General features: G+C 42.4%; 1 protein-coding gene across 2 annotated transcripts in view; it reads right to left on the bottom strand.

Annotated features, from left to right (window-relative positions):
• Positions 1-24,190, bottom strand: part of SNTB1 (syntrophin beta 1) — a 234,551-nt gene that overhangs the window by 24,518 nt on the left and 185,843 nt on the right. For both annotated transcript variants that reach the window (XM_019459936.2, XM_019459937.2), the window contains exon 5: positions 9,355-9,494. In XM_019459936.2, the coding sequence (XP_019315481.2) occupies positions 9,355-9,494 (140 nt within the window). The remainder of the gene's footprint in view (positions 1-9,354; positions 9,495-24,190) is intronic.

The following is a 24,190-nucleotide window of genomic DNA, read 5'->3' on the forward strand; positions in this document are numbered from 1 at the left end:
TACTAAAAAGATCTTCAAGAACTTCTCCATGGAAAGTAATGACAATTAAAATCTGTCCTATTTTGTGGGGAAAACAAAACCATGAGTGAATAACCTGAAAAATTAGCTTTTATAACACTTGGCTTTTATCTCTCATATTTTTCTTCCTTCCTTCCTTCTTTCCTTCCTTCCTTCCTTCCTTCCTTCCTTCCTTCCTTCCTTCCTTCCTTCCTTCCTTTTTTTTAATATAATTTCCCAACCATCAGCCCTTGGTACAATGTTGGCCCCTAACAGGAGACTGTGAAACATTTCTTAAACTGAACTGGACATTCTTGCCCCAAGGAAGAAGCCATCAATAGGCTACCTTCCTGCAGTGTTGCACCTGGGTGCCTCAGTCAGTTAAGTGTCCAGCTTTTGATTTGGACTGAGGTCATGATCTCAGGTTGTGAGATCTCAGGTTGTGGAGCTGCTCCTGCTTGGGATTCTCTCTCCCTCTCTGCTTCTTCTCCACTCATTCTTTCTCTCTCTCCAAAAAAAAAAAAAAAAAAAGGACTAGCTTTCTGGTGTGAGTTGAGGGGTTCCAGTCTCCCCGTTCCATCTCTCACTTCCCCCTCCCTACAAATTAAAGCAACAAACTCTTAGCCCAGTCCTTATATCTCAACAATTTTGATCTAAGACACTACGAGTCCCTGATAAATGCAGTATTACATGTGGAATCAAATATGTCTACTTACTTATCAGTTATTCATACATCAATTTCAATTAATTTTTTCAATATTAACAATTGCTAACATTTATCAATCACTTATTATGTCTCAGTCATATGTTAAACACTTACATTTACTGTCTTAATAGTTCCTATCAATAGCTGAATGAAGCAGAAGATACTACTGCCCTTCACAGAGATGAGGCTTGGATTCGGAGAAATTGATATTTTGCCCAAGATCACATGACAAGTAGAGGTCTTGGGGTCAACTCCTTGTCTGACTCCAAAGTCCTTGGACCCCCTCACTCTGCTTATCTCCCACCCAACTCTGAGGAGCTTCTGGATTAACAGGAAGGAGGGCAGGAAGGAGGCTGGCCATTAGTGTGAACACCAGGTATGGTTCACACAAACGGGAAGAATGGGTGTGAAGGCCAACTCCACTCTTCTCAGGCTGACAGAGTGTGGTTCCATGGGCATGCAGATCCTCTTATGCTGCCCTAGGGAATGCCTATGGCACAGGCTCACATTCCCTAAGAGTGAAGAAGCCTCCCACACTTAGTGTGAAAACCACAAGCTGATTGTAGTTGAATGTTTGACAAATGCGACTGGCCAAACTTCCCCAGTGGAAAGCATTCCTAAAATTTCTGAGGCTGGCCTGGGGCAGCAATTCCTTTTAGCACTGAGAAAACAGGTTAGTTCCTTAGACACCAAGGATTACCCAACATGTTTAATACAAGTGCCAGTGCCTTTGGCTCCCAAGTGGCATCAGGGGAGCAAAGTGCAATTCATCAGTTCCTCTTCCCCAGAGACCCCACCCCTTCTCTCGGGCCCACAGGTGGGACAGCTGGGCTCAGAGCCTCATTACTTTTGCAAGCTCTGTGCTTCCCAATCTTTTGCCAACCACTGGAACTGGGCGTGCAGAATTTCTGGGTTAAATCTCCTCTAGAATTCCAGAAATACTGCCACCTTAATCCTCTCTCCCTGTAGGCCTGTCACACTTGCCAATTATGATGACAGTGACAAAAAAAGAAAAAAACAACATACATCCTCCATATGGGCAAGAGTACCTTTTTTTTCTTCATGTTCAGCGACATCAAGTAAGCTTTGGCTAAGCAAAAAAAAAAAAAAAAGTTTTCCCAAGGACTCATAAAAGCTGAGGGATGAGAACAGCTAACATTACAACGTGTTTGAAAAGTTCCTGAGCACACCGCTATAAATTGCAATGCGGATGCACGTAGGCACCATAGATGTTTGTCAGCAGGAGAAGCAACGGCTTGTAAACTTCCCTGCATGGTGATCGACACCAAGAACATGCTGTGAGCATTTCTGATGCCACTGCTATGAAACACAATCAAATTTTCATTTTCCAGAAAAATATAAATTAAATGTGCCCGGGACTCCAAAAAAAAAAAAAAAAAAAAAAAACGGGAGGAAGGAAGGAAGGAAGGAAGAAAGGAAAGGAAGGAGGGAAGTTAGGAAGAAAAAAAGAGAAAGAAAGAAAGAAAAAGAAAGAAGAAAGAAAGAAAAGAAAGAAAAAGAAAGAAAGAAAAAGAAAGAAAGAGAGAAAAAGGGAAAGAAAGGAAGAAGCGACAAAAAAGTATCAAAAAATAACCCTAAACAAATCAACAAATCAACTATGAACTGTCTGAGGAACTAACTCGATTTTAAAAGAACCCTGTTTCCTACTGGCTCTGGCCCTGGCCAGTTCTTGTGCAAGAGAAAAGACTGTCTCTGACATTCTGAATAGTACTGCCTCTCAAGGCTAAGGCAAAGGGAGGGGCACGGGCCGTTGCCCAGTTGCCCAGTTGCCCAGTTGCTGTGGGCCAGTGTTCTGCTAAATGAGGCTGTCCTGTCAAGGCTCAAGATTGACTCCTGCCCCACCCTCACCCCCTCAATTCATATGTTGAAGACCTAACCCTCAATGCCACCTATATGTAGAGACAGGGCCAAAGAGGGGGACATTGAGGTTAAATGAGGTCCTAAGGCTGTGGCCCTGCTCTGGCGGTTTGACACCAGATGGCTCCAGCATTCTCTCCCCCCGCAGGCACTCAAAGAGGTCATGTGAGCACACAGCAAGATGGCAGCCACCCACAGACCAAGCAGAGGGCTCTCACCAGAAACCAACCACACTGACACTGTCTTTGACTTCCAGCCTCTGGAACTGTGAGAAGGTAATTATCTGTTATCCAGGCAGTGGTATTTTGTTGCAGCAGCCCCAGCTGACTGACACCGCCATACTTTCATTTTCATAATCACTCTGCAGCAGACATTAGGATCCTAGTTTTCAGGGGGAGGAAACAGGATCAGAGAGGTGACATGATTTGCTTAAGATCACACAGCCTGTAAACTGGGGCCTGACTGGGCAAACCCAGAGTATGAACCCGAGTGTCAAATCCAATACTGTGATCTTTCCTCTCCACCACTAAATAAAGTTGTTGTTTTTATTTAGTTAATTAATTAATTAATTAAGTTATTTATTTATTTATTTTTGGTTCCACATGAGAAACTTTATTAATGTAATTCAAAACTGCATAATCATCTCAGTATGTATCCGAAAAAATAGAATTCAACACCCATTCATGATTTTGCTCTCATCCTTTACTCCTCTATATACCACCTTTTCCCATTCCCCTCCACAGAGGAAACCCCATACCCAAAATCTAAGGTAGGGATCCATCTAGAAAGTCTGGGTTCATGTTTTTTGCAAAAGAGAAGGAGGAGCTATGAGGATATATTCCCTACTATTTCCAACTCTGATTAAAGCCTTCATCAGAGAGTCTTTGGAATCTCATACACGATGTTTTGAATAGAAGTAATGCCTTGCTGTCTTCAAGCATCCTGCCCACCCAATTTGCAGCAGACGACTTTGCCTCCTACTTTTAAGACCAAAACAGAACCCCCTAGTTGTCAACTCCCCCAAGTTCTTTCTTTCGTTTTTTTTTTTTGAGATTTATTTATTTATTTATTTATTTTTATTTTTTTTAACTTAATTTTTTAAAAATTTATATCCAAATTAGTTAGCATTTAGTGCAACAATGATTTCAGGAGTAGATTGTTGTTTTTATTTTTTAAGGAGATGGTTTTTCAGGCTTTTTGTTTGCTTTATTTTTATTTTTATTTTTTTGCTGACAGGATGGGTTTGAAAAGATTTCTTAGATGATTCCATAATGATGACCTATGGATTTCCAGTGTGATGAAATTTTGTTTTTCTTTTTTTAAGTTTATTTATTTATTTTGGAGAGAGAGAGAGAGAGAGAGAGAGAGAGAGAGAGAGAGAATGCTAAGCAGTCTCCACGCTCTCCAAGCAGAGCCCGTTGTGGGCTCGATTCCACAAACCGTGAGACCGTGACCTGAGCCAAAATCAAGAGTTGGTGCCACCCAGGCGCCCTGAAGCTGCTTTTAAATTGTGGCAAATATACTTATTAAACTCCAAAAGAGAGAAAAGGTAAATAAGTAATAATAACCGAATTTATTTAGCACTTACCATGTCTCCTTATCAGGTAGGTAGAGATACTATCCACATTACAGATGTGGGACAAGAGGCAATAAGAGATCACGAAACTTGCCCAAGTTTCCAGAGCTGGTAAGTAGCTGGGATTTGGAGGCGCGCCATAAGTTTCCAGAATCTGTGCCCCAAACCTGCCCCAGGGGATTCCCCAGAGCATCCATGCAATGGAACACTATGTAGTCACTACATTGAAGCTAAGGTAGAGTGCAAAGTCTCAGTGGAAAATGCCTATGGGACCATGTTAAGTGAAAAAGCAGGGCACCACACAGTACATTTTGGGAGCTTCTGATGACTCTGTGAGCACTAGACCCAGGACAGCCTTCTAACTAATTCTTTGGTGGTCACCACAACATAAGGCAACATAAGACTTCTGATGAACCACCAGGAAGAAAGATGCACATCCCTGCCGTGAAGTGCCCCTCTGATTGTGAACCCTGGGAGTCTGAGAGGCACCAGAGCATGGTCTTCCAAATCAGAGGTTCTCCAACTGTAGCCTGCATCAGAAGCCCCTGGGGGGCTGGCTGGTTGACTCAAAGACGGGCTGGGGACCCTACCTCCAGTGTCTGATTCCATCGGTCTGGAGTGGGGTGGAGAGTCCGCGTGTCTAAGTTCCCAGGGGGTGCTCATGCTGCTGGTCTGAGGACCCCATTCTGAGAACCCCCAGTCTAAGCCATGGGTAGAAACTTTAGGTCTCCGATGGCATACAGAGCCCTGTCCTCACTCTGTTGTGTGATCTGAGCAGCTACCTATTGCATAATTGAGTTGTCAGGAAAGCTAAGGAAAGATTTATGTGACATGCTTGGCACAAAGAGCCACTAAAACTCCAGGGAATAGGAACGTGCTTTTTCGGGGAGTGTGCAGAGAACAGGGGTTAAAAAGGTGCATGCAGAATCAGAATCCCAGGTGCATCTCTTACTGGCTGTATGACTGAAGGTGAGCTCCTTAAGCTCTTAGTTCCTCCGTTTACTTATCTGTGAAACAGGAATAAAGTCTAACCCTTCCAGGGTTGTGGGGGTTAAGTGTGGTCATCCTGAGGACCACACCTGCCAGATGCTTGCTGAAAACACATACTCCTGACTCTGGAACCTAGAATCTCCAGGGCAGCGTCCTCAGGACTGGCCTCTGTTAAGAATCACCTCCAAACAGCCAGGTGATTCTCAAATTGGAAGTTTTGCCAAATAGGATAAAATCCATGTAAACACCTGGCCTTGATATACGCTCCTTCCACAAAGCTCAGCCACCAGTTGATTACTGCCTGGGTCTATGTGCAAATAGTCCTACCTTGGCCTTCTTGATAATATCACTCAAGATGATTCGTTAGAAAAAAAAGACACAAAGATGATTCATCAGTAGACGCCCTATAGTAAAACTTTAGACACCGTGGCTCTGTATTCATAAATAAAAATTAATTGAACTGCACATTTAAGATTTGTGTACATACTGCTTGTAAATCACACCCTAATAAAAGGTTTTAAGAAGACAGGAGTCTCCTTCAGAAAACTGCACTCAGAGATAAGTAATGCTACTAGACAGGCTACGTGCCCAAACGCTCATATATAAAGGACACACTGTGGGGGCGCTGGGTGGTTCAGCTGGTTAAGCGTCCAGCTTCGGCTCAGGTCATGATCTACTGGTCTGTGAGTCCCACTCTGTGCTGACGGCTCGGAGCCTGGAGCTGCTCCAGATTCTGTGTCTGCCTCTCTCCCTGACCCTCCCCCACTCACACTCTGCCTCTCTCTCTCTCAAAAACAAATAAACATTAAAAGAATTCAATAAAAAAGAAGGGACACGCTGTCATATGTGACTATGGAATAAACAGAAAGTAAATACATCACTTTATGAGCTTAGCTATGTGGCTAGGGAAGCAGCTAATGGAAGCACTGGGGTAACTTCTGTAACAGAAGGATCCAGAGTTTCCCTTTGACTTCTACCTCTTCCGGCAGTGATTTCCCTGCCAGCCCAGCCTCCCATCTCCAAGAGCCAGCTCGGTCTGCAAGGATAGAATGGTTTCTGTCTTCAGCTGAGGTAAACCCTGCTCCATAGCCTGGAGCCACTCAAGGGCTGCGACCCCTCAGTGTGATCACGTGATTCCAGGGAAGGGAGGGGTCGTTTTCCTTGTGTTTTTGTTTGTTTGTTTGTTTGTTTTGTTTTTGTTTTTGTTTCTGTCTGCTTTCCAAAAGTCTTCCTCTAGGAACATCCACAGGGCTGCGGAGGGAAGACGATCCTATCCAAGGCACACAAACCATGGCGGCTGCCGCACCAGCCAAAGGGTCCGTTAGGAACCTATTTTCTCAAAGTCTATCTCTGCTAGGCTTTGGAGAGACAGCAGCATTTAACAGATGCATTTAACAGATGAGAGGACTCTCAAAGAGGGAGGGGACATGATTAGCCCAGGCGAAGCACTCTTCCGGCAGGAGGAAAACTAAGACGGAAACTCTAGCTTGAGGGGATGAGCTAAGAATGAACAGCCAGGCCCGCCTTCACATCTTGAACATCCTCTGCCAAACAGACTACCAGCTGGAGACCAAGGGCATGATTATGAGCCTAATTTGATCATTCCTTCTAGGGCTAATACGCACATGCGATAACACACTTTTCTTCAGCAGGTCAGTAGTGAGGCTGGGTAATTTGGGAAAGAGGAGGCAGTTAACTGGGAGGTCAACCATTGCCACTGCTCTCTTTTATGTTTAACATGGTAGAGGTTGCGATGCTACGTCTTCTGTTCTAAATGAGCACAGTTTGCACTGAAAGGGTTTCCATTTTCGATTTCCGTAGCGGATGTAGGCCACGCATGCACGTTGCTCACAACCCAGACGTGGCTTATGAGCCTGTAATGGATATTTCTGGGGCCCCACCCAAACCTACCCAGATGCCAGTCCCTGTGCCTGTGCACCCAGCCCCCTGAGCCGCTGGTGGCCTGAAGAGCCTGCAAGATAACCTCCCGTGGGGCAGCCTGTGCTTTTGACGCACTGCCGTTGGGCGTGTGCCAGTCCAGTCACTTGCCCGAACAGGGACAGATTCTGGGCTGGTCATTTATGCTCTAGGGTGGTGCTGTCCAATACAACTTTCTATAATGACGGAGATGTTAATTTGTGCTGTCCAAAATAGTAGCCACCAGCCACAACTGCTGAGGGCCTGAAATATATTAGTGTGACTGAGGAACTGAATTTTTAAAATCCTGAATGCACGCATGCATGAATAAAAAAGCGGCCTCCAGGGGCGCCTGGGTGCCTCAGTTGATTAAGTGTCTGACTTCGGCTCAGGTCATGATCTTGCAGTCCGTGAGTTCGAGTCCCTCATCGGGCTCTGTGCTGACAGCTCAGAGCCTGCAGCCTGCTTCAGATTCTGTGTTTCCCTCTCTCTCTGCCCCTCCCCCACTCATGCTCTCTCTCTCTCTCTCTCTCTCTCTCTCTCAAAAATAATAAACATTTAAAAAATCTTTAAAAAATAAACAATAAAAAAAAGCAGCCTCCACTAATCAGAATGCCTTCAAACTATGAGGAGAAAGCTATGAATTAGGGCAAGTTTTACTTCCAATTTGCCTGAGAGTTACCTAGAAATTTTACTTAAACTTTTGTTCCTGAAAATCATTATTTTTTTAGTTTATTTATTTTGAGAGATGGGAGGGGAGGGGCAGAGAGAGAGGAAGAGAGAGAATCCCAAGCAGGCTCAGCACTGCCAGTCTAGAGCCCAATGCGGGGCTGGATCTCCCAAACTGTGAGATCATGGCCTGAGCTAAAATCAAGAGTCAAACACGTTATTAACCGACTGAGCTACCCAGCCGTCCCTTTCCTGAAAATCATTCTAAGAGGATGAATCCAATTTCTCTTCTTAGTATCTGGAATACAGAGACTATCATCTAATCTTTCTTTGGTTCTAGTTGTGAGAATGTGAGAATGGCACCAGGTCTGGGAGTTGTCAACTACTTGAAGGCAAGACTCAGGTTTGATGTGCTTTTGTGCTCAGGATACAGACTTTCAACAAGGGGATAAACACCTGATGCATTAAGATAATATGTCACATGGACAGGGGCGCCTGGTGGCTTAGTCGGTTAAGTGTCCGTCTCTTACTTTCAGCTGAAGTCATGATCTCATGGTTGATGAGATCAAGCCCTGTGTTGGGCTCTGCACGGACAGCGTGGAGCCTGCCTGCGATTCTCTCTCTCCCTCTCTCTCTGCCCCTCCTGTGCGCATGTCCTCTCTCTCTCTTAAAATAAATAAATAAACTTTATTAAAAAAAATTTTTTTTTTCTGTGTGTTCCGGTACCACTGTATTTATGGACTTGGAAACTTGAATTTTACATAATTTTCACATGTCATGAAATATTTTTGTTCTTTTGCTTTTAAAAAAACATTTAAAAATGTAAAAACCATCCTTAGATGGTGAACTATAAAAAAATAAATAAACTTTAAAAAAATGTCACATTGGGGCACCTGGGTGGCTCAGTCGGTTAAGCATCTGACTTCGTCAGGTCATGATCTAGCGGTTCATGGGTTCGAGCCCTACATCGGGCTCTGCGCTGACAGCTCAGAGCCTGGAGCCTGCTTCAGATTCTGTGTCTCCCTTTCTCTTTGCCCCTCCCTTGCTCATGTTCTGTCTTTGTCTCTCAAAAATAATAAAAAATAAACGTAAAAAAAAGGTCACATGAACAATAGCTGTGCACGGAAGGTCCTAAGAGACAGACACACGCCTAGCAGCCCCACATGCATAGGAAGCACCATACTACTGAGGAAGAACTTGCTATGGGGTCTGTCGTGCCGAGAAAACTTTAAAAAGCACAACAGGGCATCCCATGACAATCTCTGTGCCACCGAGCGAAGGATGATTCTCCCTAAACTTCAAGATTGTAAACACATGTGCACAGTTCACCTCAAAAAGAATGGGGTGGAGACCCCCCAGGAAGGAGACTAGGCTGGGACCTTCTCACAGATGTCACTGCTCCTTCAGGATGGATAAAGCAGTTTGTTCTTTGTCTCTGTGTTGCCCCAGGTTTGGCCATAAACGATAATCAACTGGATAAAAACGTGTGGCTCTACTCTGCAGGAGCCCTCAGTTCCTGATGCAACAGGAAGCAGGAATACAACGTGTTGAAATCATTGTAATTGACTAGAAAAGCTTCAAGCTGCAAACATATCAGATTCAAAGACAAGGTCATGGCTACCTGGTGGCAAGAAGAGGGTACGTGTGAACTGGGCTGAACCAGGCTTCCTTCCTCCGTGGCATGCTGTCATAGATTAAAAGGTCCTTCTCGGTCAGTACGACCAGGGCCGGCTTCCACTGTTTCTCACTCTCCCCGGGCACCTGAAATGGAAAGCAGGGCATCATCAAACAACAGGTGAAGGAAGAGTGACTAGAAAGGAGAAGCTGGCATCCCCCCAATCAGAAGACCCAATGGTAGGAGTCCAAAGTTCAGGTTGTGAAATCCAAATGAGAAGAAACCATTCACGGCCGCAGGACTCTTGATCCTTGAAACTGTGTTTCTCAAGGGCCCCGGTATGTGTCGTCGGTACAGCCAAGAAGCAGCCCAACTGTCAGACATCTGTCTCTGTTTCTCACCTGTCAGTCAGCACTGAAATCATTATTTCATAGTGGCATGCAGATGCTTGGGGGAATAAGCACGTCCAGATGGCTCTCTGGTAGAGTACATTGTTTTTATTACAAGATGGTAAGGTTTGAAAGCTTTTGAAGAATATCCAAAGGCTCTGAAAATGTATTATGGAGGCAAATGTCTGTCTGGAGAGGTAGGAGACATCACAGCCTTTCGCTTTGACTGTTTCTGTGATTCGGGCACTATCTTAAAATTCTCTTAGTTCCACTCGGCACAGAAAGTTCCTTAACCCAGAGGGATGAAATGACCTGGCAGGGATATGGGAGGATTAAAACATCAGTTGGATGTTTGGACCAGGTGACCCTTAAGGTCCCTTCCAATCCCGAGAGTCAGTTAGCTCAGGTCTTATCTCACGAGCCACCCCTCTCTGCCCATACTCTGATGTGCTGATGTGTGATACGATGATGTGTTGATCATTCCCAATTCTGCATGTGTTCTTTCATCTGTGAAAACTCCCCCCTTCCAATTTGAACGTTGGGTCTTGGGATACATCTTGATGCTCAGCTTGGAACAACTCAATGTGCTGGCTTTGGTACTCAAAGCATGGATCATGTTCCAATAGCATCAGCGTCACATGGGAGCTCGCAAGAAATGCAGAGTTCCAGGCCCATCTTAGACCAACAGAATCAAAATCTGCATTTTAACAAGATCTTCGGGTGACACATATGCTCATTAAAGATTAAGAACCACTGCTCTAGATGAGGTTAAGGTTTTCTTTGACACTGGTAATTCAGTGAAGATTCAACCCTTTCATAATAAACCATAATCCAAAATCTATTCAAAATTAAATGAGGCAGTAAGATAAATAAATGATAAAATTTCTTCCCTTTCTATTTGTATTGTTACCTTTTCGTAAGTGCCACAATGACATCTGTATTGAAGTGGCTTTAAGATTGAATGATCACAGTAGAGAAGATGGGCAGGATTGTGGAAGGGGTGAGCTTTGTAGGTCATGTACTTTTATGGGCTGCTTGACTCTGAGTCCCTGCTCCATTATTTATTGCCCCTGTGACTTTGGGTGAGTTATTATTCCCTATGCGTCTATTTCCTCACTGATAAAATTGCACAGACAATGGTTAAGAGTGTTTTCTCTGGAGCTAGAGCACCTGAACATAAATCACAGCTCCTCAATTCACCAGCTGTGGGATCTTGGGCAAGTCAGCAAATCTCTTTGTATCTCAGTTTCTGTATCTGTAAAATGGGGAAATAATAGGACCTATACCAGAGGATTATTGTGAAGATTGGGTTAAAATGTCTAAAATGCTGATCACCGTGCACCATAAGCATCATTTAGAGCCTGTTAAGTGGCATACACCTCATAATGCTACAGTGGAGACTAAATGAGACTGTGCACGGGGCACCTCGTTAGTTCAGTCAGTAGAGCATGCAAGTCTTAGTCCCAGAATTGTAAATTCAAACCCCAAATTGGGCGAGGAACCTACTTTAAAAGAATTTTTTTAAGATAAATGAGACAGTGTACATAATGTGCTTAGCATAATATCTGGCAGATGGTTAAGACCCTCCAGTGAAATTTAGGGTGGGAAAATTGTAGCAGACTCACTGAATTCTAAACATGTCAAAAAGGTATTCATTGGAAAGGCAACAGTATGACAAAGTACTGGTTTTCCTTGAAAAAAATTATAAGGCAAGCCAAGAATATCCTTGGTGTTAACAATTTCAATTCATTCTTTCCCCATCCATTCCAAAGTTGTCCCAGGAAGAATTCATTACAAAATGATCATGCACCTCTTACAGCAATTCCAAATAAAATCTCCCTTTCAAGAAGGAAGAAATCCTCAAAAAGCTATTTATACTAGAATGTGAATGACTACCTGGCATATTTCTTCCATTATGCATTTCATACATATATAAAAAAAAAATATCCAGGGTTAGCCTATTGCTTTTTCCAACAGAACAATAGCACCTTTAAGAGATCAAAATGAACTGATACAGAAAACTAGGTATTAGTAACCCGCAAGGTGACCACGTTATAGTCTCAAAGCATAAAGTGTTTGGGAGTTTGGAGTAAATTTTTTCCAGCCTCTACATTAAACTTAGCAAATTACTTTTCCAGTTCATTAAATAGGACTGGAAAAGCTACAAATGATCCTCCCCAAAGTGCCTATCTTCCTTACCTAGTCAGATCTGATCCATTAACTTTGACTGGAACCATTTAAACGTGAATACAACTAAGCATCATTCTTCAAGAACAATATTAAGTTTGCAAAAATAAACCTTACCAGTGAATGCCAACAGTAAAATACAGAAATTTCTAATGGTGGAGTCACAAACTCACCCACATGTCAAATGGTATATATATGTATGAATAATTCTAAAGCCCTAAAACACAAAATGGTTTATTAAAGAGTGCTTCATGGATTTGTTAACTGTGCCGTAAGAATACTCAGAGTGGACGTTTTCTACTGTTCCTGTGCACAGAGCTTTCATTTTAATGCTACCTGAATGCTTGAAGCTAGAAATCGGCCCATGAGGACAACAGACTTCCAAGGAGAAAAATGTTATGTTGAATACAGGTTTCTAAAACCATACTTTATGCCACGTGAGCTTCGCATTTGCAAAGCCTTTCAAAGAACACTTTTCTTCAGGCTGGAGTATCTGTGCTGTTGTTCAGTGACAACTTCCATTATAAATCCAAATTTCCTGGCACCCAAAGTTTCCCCAGCATTAATGCAACAGTTCTGGGACGCGTCTACATTTGATTAAAACGTGGCTCCTGAAACAGATGTGACAACTTCCATCTCGATCCCGGCTTCCTGCCATGAGATGCGGCAGCAGTCAGTGTCTCAAGAACTGATCGTGTTTCTCATGAAGAAGGCAAAGGGGAAGAAATGGAAACAGACACACAATCCTGAAATTACTCCGAAGCACATCTGTGGTGAACTGAATCCTGTCCCCATGGTCACTTCTGTGGAGCATGAGAGAAAAGGTTGACAAAATGGCAAGAAGAATTTGAGAGAGTGGAAAGAAGTCTCTGCTAACAACTGAGGGAAGTAGAAATAAATGTATGAAATGAACATGTTGTATATCTTAAACTCAGGGAATGTTACATGTCAATTCTACCTCAATCAAAAACACCCGAGGGAAGAACAGTCACTGAATCCTCTGCTGGAGACAGGTTTCCTACGTCCTTGAGGTCAGGAGGAACTTCCAACCTTTTAAAATTCATTGGACACATCACATCATTCATTCATTGTGATCACATCACAAGTCATGGAACAAAATGGGGTTCTGGATGGGGTTCCAGCCTGGCTGAGATCTGAGACTTTCTGTCTTTATCCTTCCATCACCCACACCTTTGAGTGAGGTTCCTAGCAACCACTGGGACGCAGTTTGAAAACTGCTGACCGTGTTTCCTCTAAAATATCTAAAATCTGAAGATTATTTTCAAAGAGACAGTTTGACCAAAACCTTTCAGTGCCTTTTTTGCAGGTATTTCCAGAAGAAATAATAATACTGTTGCTTAGGCAAAGCTGTAATGATGAAATTAATGAATGCATATTGAGTGCTTAGAAAAGTGTCTTACATACAGTAAGCAAGCAAACCTTTAAAAATATTAGCTATTCTAATTCCAAAAAATACATGCACCCCATGTTTATTGCAGTATTATTTACAACATACAAGATATGGAAGCAACTAGGTGTCCACTGACAGATGAATGGATACAGAAGATGTAGTGTGTTTACACAATGGAATATTACTCAGCCATAGAAAGGGATGGGATCTTGTCATTGGTGACAACATGGATGGACCTAAAGAGCATAATATGATAAGTGAAATAAGTGATATGGAGAAAGACAAATAATATAAGAGTTCACTGATATGTGGAATCTAATATGACAAAACTCATCAAAGAATAGAAACAGATTCAAATACAGACTGGTGGTTGTCAGATGAGAGGCGGATGGGAGGACGGGTGAAATAGGTAAAGAGGAGTCAAAGGGAAAAACTTGCAGCTATAACATAAACAAGTCACAGGGATTCAAGTACAGCATAGGGGATATAGCCAATAATATTGTAATAACTTTGTATGGTGACTGAGGGTAACTACACTCACCGTGGTGATCATTTCGTAATTTATGTAATTGTTGAATCACTATGTTCTACATCTAAAAGTAATATAATATTGTATGTCCACTATACGTTGATTAAAAGAAAATATCAGATATTCTGATCGCCACATCAAGTAAGAATAAACGAATATCAAACAAAAGATGTAAGTAAACTTGGGCAAGAATTCCTTGCCTTCACGGGTCTAATGTCCTCCCTGGTGGGAGAATCGGCTAAGACAAAGTTATTCTAACAGTCCCTCCAACTTGAAAATCAGATCATCTTTTTCAGTTCAAAATTCCTGGCTACTAGGCTGGGACCGCTTTCGTTACTAGGACCCTTGCTTTATACATCTCCTTTGTTCCGCGGGCTCTGTTCACAGGGGCAACAAACAATGTATGGGTCTTTTTTTCTCTGCTTGTGCCAAGTCACTCTTCCTAACATGCTTATTTTCTAACTCCTACTTGAACACAGGGGTGGCAGGGACAGCTCAGAGGCTTTGGAGCCAAACGGCAGTGTCTTCAAAATCTGGCTTTGCCACTTCTCAGCTGAGGGATTTGAACTGCTATAAGCATTTGTTCACTGATGTGTAACATGCCGATCGTGGCCTCCTATGCATATTTTATGAGGATTAAATGAGAGAATGTATATAAAGCACTTCCCATATGGCAGATACTGGAAATGTTAAACCAGCCCCATCATACACCTCACACAGCTACCCTGCTAGGGAGGAAGGTCTGGAGACAAGGTGAGTGACTAATAGGATAAATCAAGTTCACAGAGGAAGAAGGTCAAGCACAACTTTTGTTTTGGAGATCATGGCTATCTCGGCAACTTTTTACTTTAAGCCTTTTCACTTCAGATTGCTAGGAACTTAGAACAAAGGACCAGATACCAGGGTAATAATAATTAGCAGTTATCAACTTCCAAATGCTTTACAAACATTAGGTAATTAATCCCTACACCAACTCTCAGAGAGGCAGATAAGGATCCCTGACAGTTCACCAAAAGGAGAGGAACAAGTTTCAATGCAGCCATGGGAACACAGGGAACAAGGTACCAAGTCACAACCTGCAGCCTTCTTCTGGCTGGCCCTGAACAACCCTAGGACCCAGCAATCGGGAACCTTGCGGGACACCCACACCTGGATGCAGAGCAGGATGGAAAGGAAGAGAAGGCAGAGAATGGGAAAGAGGACTAGAAGGCAAGTTCAGAAACAGAGCTCTGCAGGAGCCTTAGCTCCCCTGGACTCGCTGCTCTCCTCTCACGCAACTCCCAAACTGTTTGGCACCTGGATCACGGGGCGAATTCATGGGTGGCTTAAAGTGGGGGAGCAGACTGAATGATCCATCCTGTTTGGTGGATGTCAAGACAATGATGAAGAGTGTTAGAGCACGCTGAAGGAAAATAAGGAAAGAGAAATATGGTTTGACTGCGGGACATGTAGGGAGGGTATCATTTTTATATGTCGACAGTCCCAATAGCCGCAGTCCCCAATTTCAAATTTGCTCCCTCCTGCCAAATTCTGAAACTGGCTCTGGAATTCTATAAGCCATATATAATAAAGCCCCAGACTCAGGGTTCATGATTAGAAGTCTCACCAGAGTCAACGTACAAGTTAGCATGGTGGGACTTTGGTGCTTGGGTTATAGAGAAATCACCTCGGGGGTCTGCAGGACCATGCTCCCTATACAGGTTCTAGGGAAGAATCCTTCCCTGCCTTTTACAGGTTCTGGTAGCCACCAGTATTCCTAGAAGCTGTGTTAGTCCAATCTCTGCTTCTATTGTCACATAGACTTCTTTCTACACGTCTTTATGTGGCCTTGTCATCGGGACACCTGCCACTGAATTTAGAGCCCACCCAATTCCAGTATGAACTCAACTAATTACATCTGCAAAGACCATATTTCCAAATCAGGTCACCTTCTGAGGTCCCAAATGGACATGAATTGGGGTCAGGGGAGTGTGGGGTAAAGACAAGAAACTAATCATAAGAAAATGGCAAGAACCCACTATATTTTCAGTTAGTTTTCCAGGGCTTTTTTTTTTTCTCTTTGAACATTTGCAAACATGGAGTGAATTTTTTTTCTGAAAGTTATCTTATTTACTGAGCATGCAGAAGGTCAGATGCTAATGTAGTCTAACAGAACCCTTTGATGACTCTATTAAAAGTAATGCCTTGGCCTCTAGGACTTCATAATGAAGTCAACCTTAGGGCAGATCACATGTATACAAAGAGATAAGTGCAGAGCTAGGGTTTTAAATCTCCTTTCATCATACAGCATCATGGAAAGAGGAGGCAGAAAGCCCATGAAGGTCTAGTCCCCATCAAGGCACAGAGCATTTCAACCACATGAACCTGGCCTTTCAATTGTTTTGCTTCATTTGCTTACTGCTAATGAGACAGGTCTTCAAAATGACAACATTCTAAGTATGATACATTCCAGGAAGTGATTCCAAGATCTCTTCTTGCTTGATAAAGATTGCTGGATTCTACTTGGATTACTCTGTATCTCAATGTCACTTTCAGTTCAGGCTATGTACAATCAAGTTGGACTAATAAGCTGGAAGAACCAAATCCAGCTACCCAAGCCTGTGTCTCTTTAAGTTTAGGATGATTTTCTACCCTACGCCCTTCTCTGCCTTTGAAAAGCAGAATGACAACCTTACTGAAGAACCCAACTACAGGAAGGAGGAGCACCACCCCATTTCTGCCCATTGCCTATGTCAATCTAATGAACTCCCCCTCCAAAGAAAGATGTGCTGTGACTCTAATTGTTCAGATCTAGAGCTGTCACTGGGTCTTTTTAATAGCAGGCATTGTCACGTTCATCACAAGTAGGTGTCTGTGGTCACTACCCACTCATTGCGTTATCACCGTATCTACATGGTAGAAACATGTACACTGGACTGGTCCTAGAGCAGACTGGCCATTTTGGTCCACACCATTAACACATTTCAATACCCAAGCACCCTAGCTTCAAAAGAGGCCAAAGGAGACAAGACACATCACTCTGACTATGTTCTATATTATGCCCCATTTATCTGGGTTTGGCATTAATTAGGGCTTATTGGGTATTTACGTAACTATTAATAAATATGGTGGGGTTTTTTGTTTTTGTTTTCCACCAGTACATCATTCCCTCTCACTCTCAGTTGGGAACCCCAGAAAGGAGAAGGGGTGCATAGTAGTTACACTATCCAAGTCCTACTCTGAACCATCTAATACTCAGCATTCTAGGAGAAAACCAGGCCATGAACTTGGGCCCCCAAACTGGATTCTGCTATGTGTCCCCTTGTGTCCATTTTGAATAATTCTGCTTGTTATTTTTCCCTGCCTGCATTAGTTTTTATTACTAGACAGTTTATTCTCTTCTTCCTTCCAGAGAGGTCCTGGCCCCATGACCATTGACTAGTCTCACCTCTCTCACAACTACCTAGATCCAGACTAGCCTAACCTGTCAATCCCTTATCTCATTAGGGAGTCTATCTTGCCAACCATTCTGTGTAGAGTCAGAAGATTTGTCTCCTTCCTCAGTGCCTTGGCTCAACTGAAAACACCCTAGGTTTCCCCCCAGGACATGCGACTTCTATTGGACACTTCCTAACACCAGCTGTTTGAAGTGGAGACCTCTTGTTTGTATGAAAATAAATTACTTACAGTGCTTCATATGGGTTTGTTCTTTTGAACCTGTAAACATTCCCTTTTGTCTTGTTTACTTGTGTGCTCAGCTCAACCTCTTCTGAGAAAAGTCCAAAAGTGAATTTCAACTCCATGCCTTGTCTGAATTATACAATTATAACTGAGTAAGGTTGAAATTGTTTGGGATTTACTCTATCTTTGGGTCTCAAAAACAGTAGTAAGTTAGAAGGAGCACTTAGAAGAGCAAGGTTTAGAGAGAACGTGACATGGTAGATTTTGAGCTTTTTAGATCTGACAGTTCAAAAATCTACATGAGAGGAAAGAATGCTCCCATATTAAGGGAGGCTATGCTGAAGGAGTAAACATGTATTGAGAGCTTACTCTGTGATAAGAAGGACTGTGGATTCCATTGTGTCTCCCCCTCCTCCAAATTCAGGTGATTCAGCCCTAACCTCCAATATCACAGAACGTGACCATTTTGGGAAATATGGTCATTGCAGATGTAGTTAGTTGAGATAAAGTCATACTGGAATACAACAGACCTTAAACCAATACGGCTGGTGTGCTTATAAAAGGGGAAATTTGGCCACAGGCACACACACACACAGGGAGAAAGTGACATGAACATGAAGGCCAAGCTAGGGGTGATGTATTTACAAGCCCCAGAATGCCAAAGATTGCCAGCAAACCACCAGAAGCGAGGAGCGGGGCATAAAGCAGATTCTCCCTCACAGCCCTCAGAAGCAAGGAACCCTGGTGCTGCCTGATTTGTGAGTTTCTAGCATCTGGAACCATGAGACAATACACTGCTGTTGTCTAATCCACCCAGTTTGTTGTAGTTTGTTACTGGAGCCTTAGGAAATACTACAAGCACCATGCTAGTTTCACCTCCCTTAATCCTTTCGACACTTTGAGGCATTTATTATCATCTCCATTTTACAGAAGAAGAAACTGTGGTTCAGAGAGGCCAGGCACTAGCCAATGTTACACAATGATAGTTATAAAGCCACTTATGTGCCTTCCTGACCTCAAAGCTGTGATATTTTCAGATCACAAAGCTGTCGCTCATAAGAAAGGAAAAGGGGGATGATGTGGGGGCATGAGGGCAAAGGTGGGAGGACAGACGGCTGCGAACTCAGCTGTAATGTCTCCCGTGGACTGAGGTGCACAGTGTCCAGCTATGTGCAACTCTGCAGCTGACTAGGTTGCCCGCTGGGCAACTTACTTCTCGCCCTTCTTTCCCACCTCCTGGCACGGGGCCTTCACTCAGGCCAGACATCGGTTCAGGGCAAGCTCCTCTGAGTAATCAAAGCTCTTTATTCCCCAAGTCTCACATCTGATTAAAATAATTCAAGACTAAGTTGTAAATGACTCATAACCCTTAATATGTCTTTCCACTAAGGGATATTTCTATTTATAACGAGTAGCTGGGACAAAATTAATCTCCTGTGTTACTCTTCATTGCACAATTGAAGGGCTAGTAAGTGAAACAGGGTTTGGTTTCTAAAGGCAGCAAAATATTCCATTACACCATAAATTTAATTTGCATGTTTTTGTTATTTTAGCAAACTCTATTCTTCACTGATGGTGCTCACTCCAGCACAAATATCTGACAGTTCTAAGTCCAACTTAATGTGGCGTGCAGTTTTAAATCAACCATGTATCCTGTGTTCAGCAACATATAACAGAGTACTGTAGGCTAAAAATTAGCATCCGGATATCTGTAACTATCAAACTTTCCTGGATATTTGAAACATTAGGAAGTGGTTCCTGACCCTTTCAGCTCATGGCCTAGAAACCACTAGATTCAAACAAATAATCGCTGCATTAACAATAAAATCTTCTAGACAAGGAGTCAAAAATTTGGAGACTACAGAGGACCAGATATAAGAAAACAACAACAACAACAACAACAACAACAACAACAACAACAACCCGTATCCCACTCTTTGGGGAGCTTGTTTTTAGCATTAGCCTATCATTACCAGAAAAGATGGTAGGCATAGCATGGCCAAAAGAAACATTTCAAAAGAACCCATCAGTTTGTATTAAAAAAATTTTTTTTAACATTTACTTATTTTTGAGAGAGAAAGAGAGCACAAGCAGGGGGTGGAGGAGAGAAGGAGACACAGAATCTGAAGCAGGCTCCAGGCTCTGATCTGTCAGTACAGAGCTCAGCGCAGGGCTTGAACTCACGGGCTGCGAGATCACAGCCTGAGCCAAAGTAGAACACTTAACCAATTGAGCCACCTGGATGCCCCAAGTTGTATTTTTTAAATATAAATTCTCCCTATTTTTTTTAAAGTTAGTGTATTATTTTCTTATCACTTCCCTAAGAAATCACCACAAAAACTGGTATTTATTCTCATACAGTCTGGAAATCAGAAGTCCTAAATCGAGGTGTTGGCACGGCTCCTGCCTTCTGGAGGCTCTAGGGGGAGAATCCATTTCCTTGCCTTTTCCAGCTTCTAGAAGCTTCCCTAATTCCTCCGTTCATGGCCCCCCATCACATTGCCTTTCCCCCCTGTGTTTCTGTCAGAGCATCACCTCCTCTTGAGTCTCACCCTCCTCTCTCCGTCTTAGAAGGACCCATGTGGTTAAACTGCCTCATCTCCAGATGATATGAACATCGTTGGGAGGCCATTAGTCTGCTTACCTCAGTTGGCAATTGATTCAAGTTAGAAAAATAACATACGGAGTGAAGTGATACGAAGTTTGGTACTTCTTTAAAAATCTCCAGCATGTCTTTTTCCCCCTGCCCAACCCTCAAAATGGGTAAACAGACAAAACAAGATGGACAGTGATAAAAATTGGGTTATGTGCACCTGGAGGTTCAATGTTGTTTTTCACTACTTCTATGGAAAAAAGTTAAATTCCTCTAATAAAAATTTTAAAAACTAAGCAATATGGAGACTGAGAAAATACACCTGCAAGCGAGCTAGGCATGGCCCCAGACTGCCAGCCTGCTGTCACATAATGAGCACCTACTTGAGAAATACACAAGGACACAATCCCTGCAAATGGATTCACAGAACTCACATGCAGTTTCCACACATGCCTTGTGCTCCTCAAGGGCCCCAACATTCTGCTGATGTGCAAGTGTGACCTGAATTAACTGAAGGCTGGGGTATAACAGGGAGTATAAGCTGTTGAGACACACTGGCTAAGAGCAACCTCCATTCCATCCTCAAAACATGTGTGTGTGTGTGTGTGTGTGTGTGCGCGCGCATGTGTGTGTTTACTCATCGTTCCCTAGCTGGTGGCTCTCTTGAAGAAATACCATATTTGTCTCTATAGGAAAGGTGTATACCAAAAAAAAAAAAAAAAAAGTGGGCATCTAGTGCAGGTGATTAAGCGAAGGGTCAAGGAAAGATATAAGCTAGTGATCTCTCTTGGAAAGCTGAAGTTTATTGGAGAAATTTTTATACACTGGGCTTCAAGATTTGGGGACTCTCAACGTTTCTGAAACACAGCTCTCACAAATGACAAAGGTCTCCATAATAATCCTCTGCCTCTAACATGCTACCTATTTCTTCCCCTTACTTATTCCCCCTAACTTTTGAAAAATCACCCTCTGCAAATTCTGATCTTGTGTGGGATGACTGTCCTGAGGGGCTTATGGTTCCATATTTTATCTATGTAGCCAGGGTATCCACATAATGCCTGGGATATAATGGGTGTTCCATAGACTCTGGATGAACTCTGAATGACTGCAGCCATACCCAGATAAACACTATAAACTGTCACTATCCAACATTGTTTAAAGAGCCCAGACACCCATGATCTATGTGTCTCTCATGGACTTTCTTCATCCACCCAGGGCTCCAATTCCCTGTTCCTTTCACAAGGAGGGAGCTGTCCAGATTCAGCTTCCAGAAATGGATGAAAGGCTGCTTCTAATCTGTGACACTCACAGATAATTAAATTAGACTCTTCTCAGTCTGGTGGGGAAAGCTATTTTATATTTTCATTAACTCCAAAGGGCCATTTCAATTACAGTCCCTGTTTGGTAAACAAGTTATCTTTGACTTACAGCCTTTACTTCTCTAATGCCTAGGAAATATGCCCTTTAAAGGGATGCTGATGTGCCACAGAAATTTCATAATTTGGTAAAAAAAGTTATCTTTTGAAAGGCAGTTGACATTATCATTAAATCCAAAAGGAGCAAGTTCTTAAAAGAAAAAAAAAGGATCTGCTTCAGCATCTTCCATTTTGTTTTCCCGGGGTGTGTCTGTGGGTTCCTTTGTTGATTTTCTCATTTATTTCTCCTTCAAAGGAGAAAGCCAAGAGTGCTTTGAAGGAGGAAGACTGTTAAAACATAGGGAGTATCTGGCTTCAACACCATGTCAGCATTATCTAAAGTCATGCCCTGGTTCTAACAGCTATTCAATAATGTCAGACTCCATAACTCTATTTACTTTATGAAAGAAATATCAACATGTTTGCTTTCAGTTGGATTTGTCAAATTTTCAAGACTAAACAAACAAAAGCAAAAACGAATTTATTTTGGAGATATCTCAACATTTGTGTGACCAAGGACCAAGTGACAAATTCCAAAATCTACTTATCCTACTTTAGTTTAAATGCCTTCATAACTGCCCCAACTAGGAAGATTCTTTTTTTTTTTTTTCCTCTGACCTCCTGGAAGCAAAGAGGCAATGTAGTATTAAGAACATAAATCTCACTGCCAAACAGTTCTGGTCTGCATGTCAGCTCAGCTATTCACAGTGTGATCTTGAATGAGTTACTTATCTTCCCCATGCTTCAATTTCCTCATCTGTAAAATGGGGGTAATAAAAGTCCCTCTCCTGTAAGACCATTAGGAAGATGGAATCAGATAATGTGTATAAATGGCTTACAGTACTGTGCCCAGCAAAGATCAAGTTTTCAAAATGAGGGTTTCTCAAAATTTGGTCTGCATGTAACCTGCATCAGAATCAGCTGGGCTGCTAGCTCTAAGACCCAGTTATTCAAAAGTGCTAGGGGTGGCAGCAGGAACCTGCACTTAGAGCAAGGACCCCGAATAAGTCTTACGTGTACTATTGCTAGAGAACAACTACAATGAGTGTTAATTACCATCGCCATGATACCATAATGTATACAGCACTGTTCTCCACTAGTGATTTCTAAAGACCACTACCCTTGGATTCCCTGCCTCGATATCACTGTGGCACTCGGTAAAAATACAGATTCTTAAATCCCAAATCCACTGAATCCTGGTATCTAGAGATTGAGACTACACATCTCTATTTTTGCAACTTCTCTGGAGACTCTGATACACAGCCTGCCTCGGGATTCGCTGGCCCACACAACTCATTCTGACTGGCTCAAAGCCCTTTATTTTTTAACCATTTAGCCAGTGTCTATGCTAAATGTTGGTTGTAGAAATTGGCTGACCCGAAGACAGGTGTGTCTGCCCAAGTATACCTCTGAGCTATGAGGGGCTCTGCTCAGGGATTAACTCTCCTCATTTCTTCCTAATGTGACATCCATGAATATGTGCTTCCTGGATAGTTTTTCCAAACTTTAGTCACCCATGTACCATTTTCATGAATTTCATTGGTTCCACTTGTACTTTTATGGGATTGACTGCTAGCCGCTCATCCGATATCTATTCTTTTTCTTTTAAGTAAGAGGACTCCATAATTATTAGGAGTGACAATGTGTCCAGTTACAAAATTCTATTTCTGAGACCCACATTATCCTTCATGTCATCCCCTGCCCCACCCCCCCTCCCCCAACGATCCCAACATAGACATGTCACCTGCCTTCACCCATTAAGCTTATTTACATATTCAACTTGACACTCATTTGGTTGGATGGCATATACAGACATGTCCTGCACTGAACAGGTCTCTTTTAGGTCTGCTGGTGTGCTCTTTGTAGCTGTCCAACAGGAGACAATATAAATGTTATTTCTGAGCAGAAAAGTAACTGTGAAAACAGGGCGACATGTTTTCCCTTCTCTTTCCAGTCTTCTGTTTTCTTCCTCAGATTTCCCTTCTGCAATGCACAATATATTTGTGGCCAACATGCTCCTTTCTGGAGTAAAAGAACCACAAGGAAAATTCCAAAGCCATCTGAATGTTCTACGAAAGCCCAGCAGAACTAAATGAGACATAAGAAGGCAGTGTTTCGAATGTAGTGCCATGTCTAGTGTTGAAATCCTTCCAGGTATGAACATTTTCAGGAGATCTTGGACCTTTTACAAAGGCTTTTACTTATACAAAATTACCTATATACTAATTAAGTAGGAGATCTAACTTCAGATATATAAAACGGTAAATATAGTAGACTATTAAGAACCTAAAAAAAAAAAGGTGGCTTTCTGAAAAAAATGGTTTTGCCATTTTTTTTTCTGTCCTGCTTTCAGAACACATTCATTTGTTCAATAAACATTTATTTAGTGTAACTTGTGTGCTGGGTACTGTGCTCAGTGCCTCGGTGCTATTTAATGGTAGTAAAACCCGGACAAGTCAGGAAAGGAAGAATAAATAAGCAGCAAATATAAAAAAGTAACTTTGGCAAGTCTTATAAAGAAACAAAATAGGTTAATATGATTTAAATATGCTACGAAATGTAACAGAAATTAGGAACAGTTCAATTGCTGTCCTCTGACAGTTCAATGTTCTAGCTCTGTGGAGAATTTTTTTTAATCTAAATTTTGGCTTCCACAAT

Source organism: Panthera pardus, unplaced genomic scaffold (genome assembly GCF_024362965.1).
Source record: "Panthera pardus isolate Hobbes unplaced genomic scaffold, ASM2436296v1 HiC_scaffold_7, whole genome shotgun sequence".
Classification (NCBI taxonomy): domain Eukaryota; kingdom Metazoa; phylum Chordata; class Mammalia; order Carnivora; family Felidae; genus Panthera; species Panthera pardus.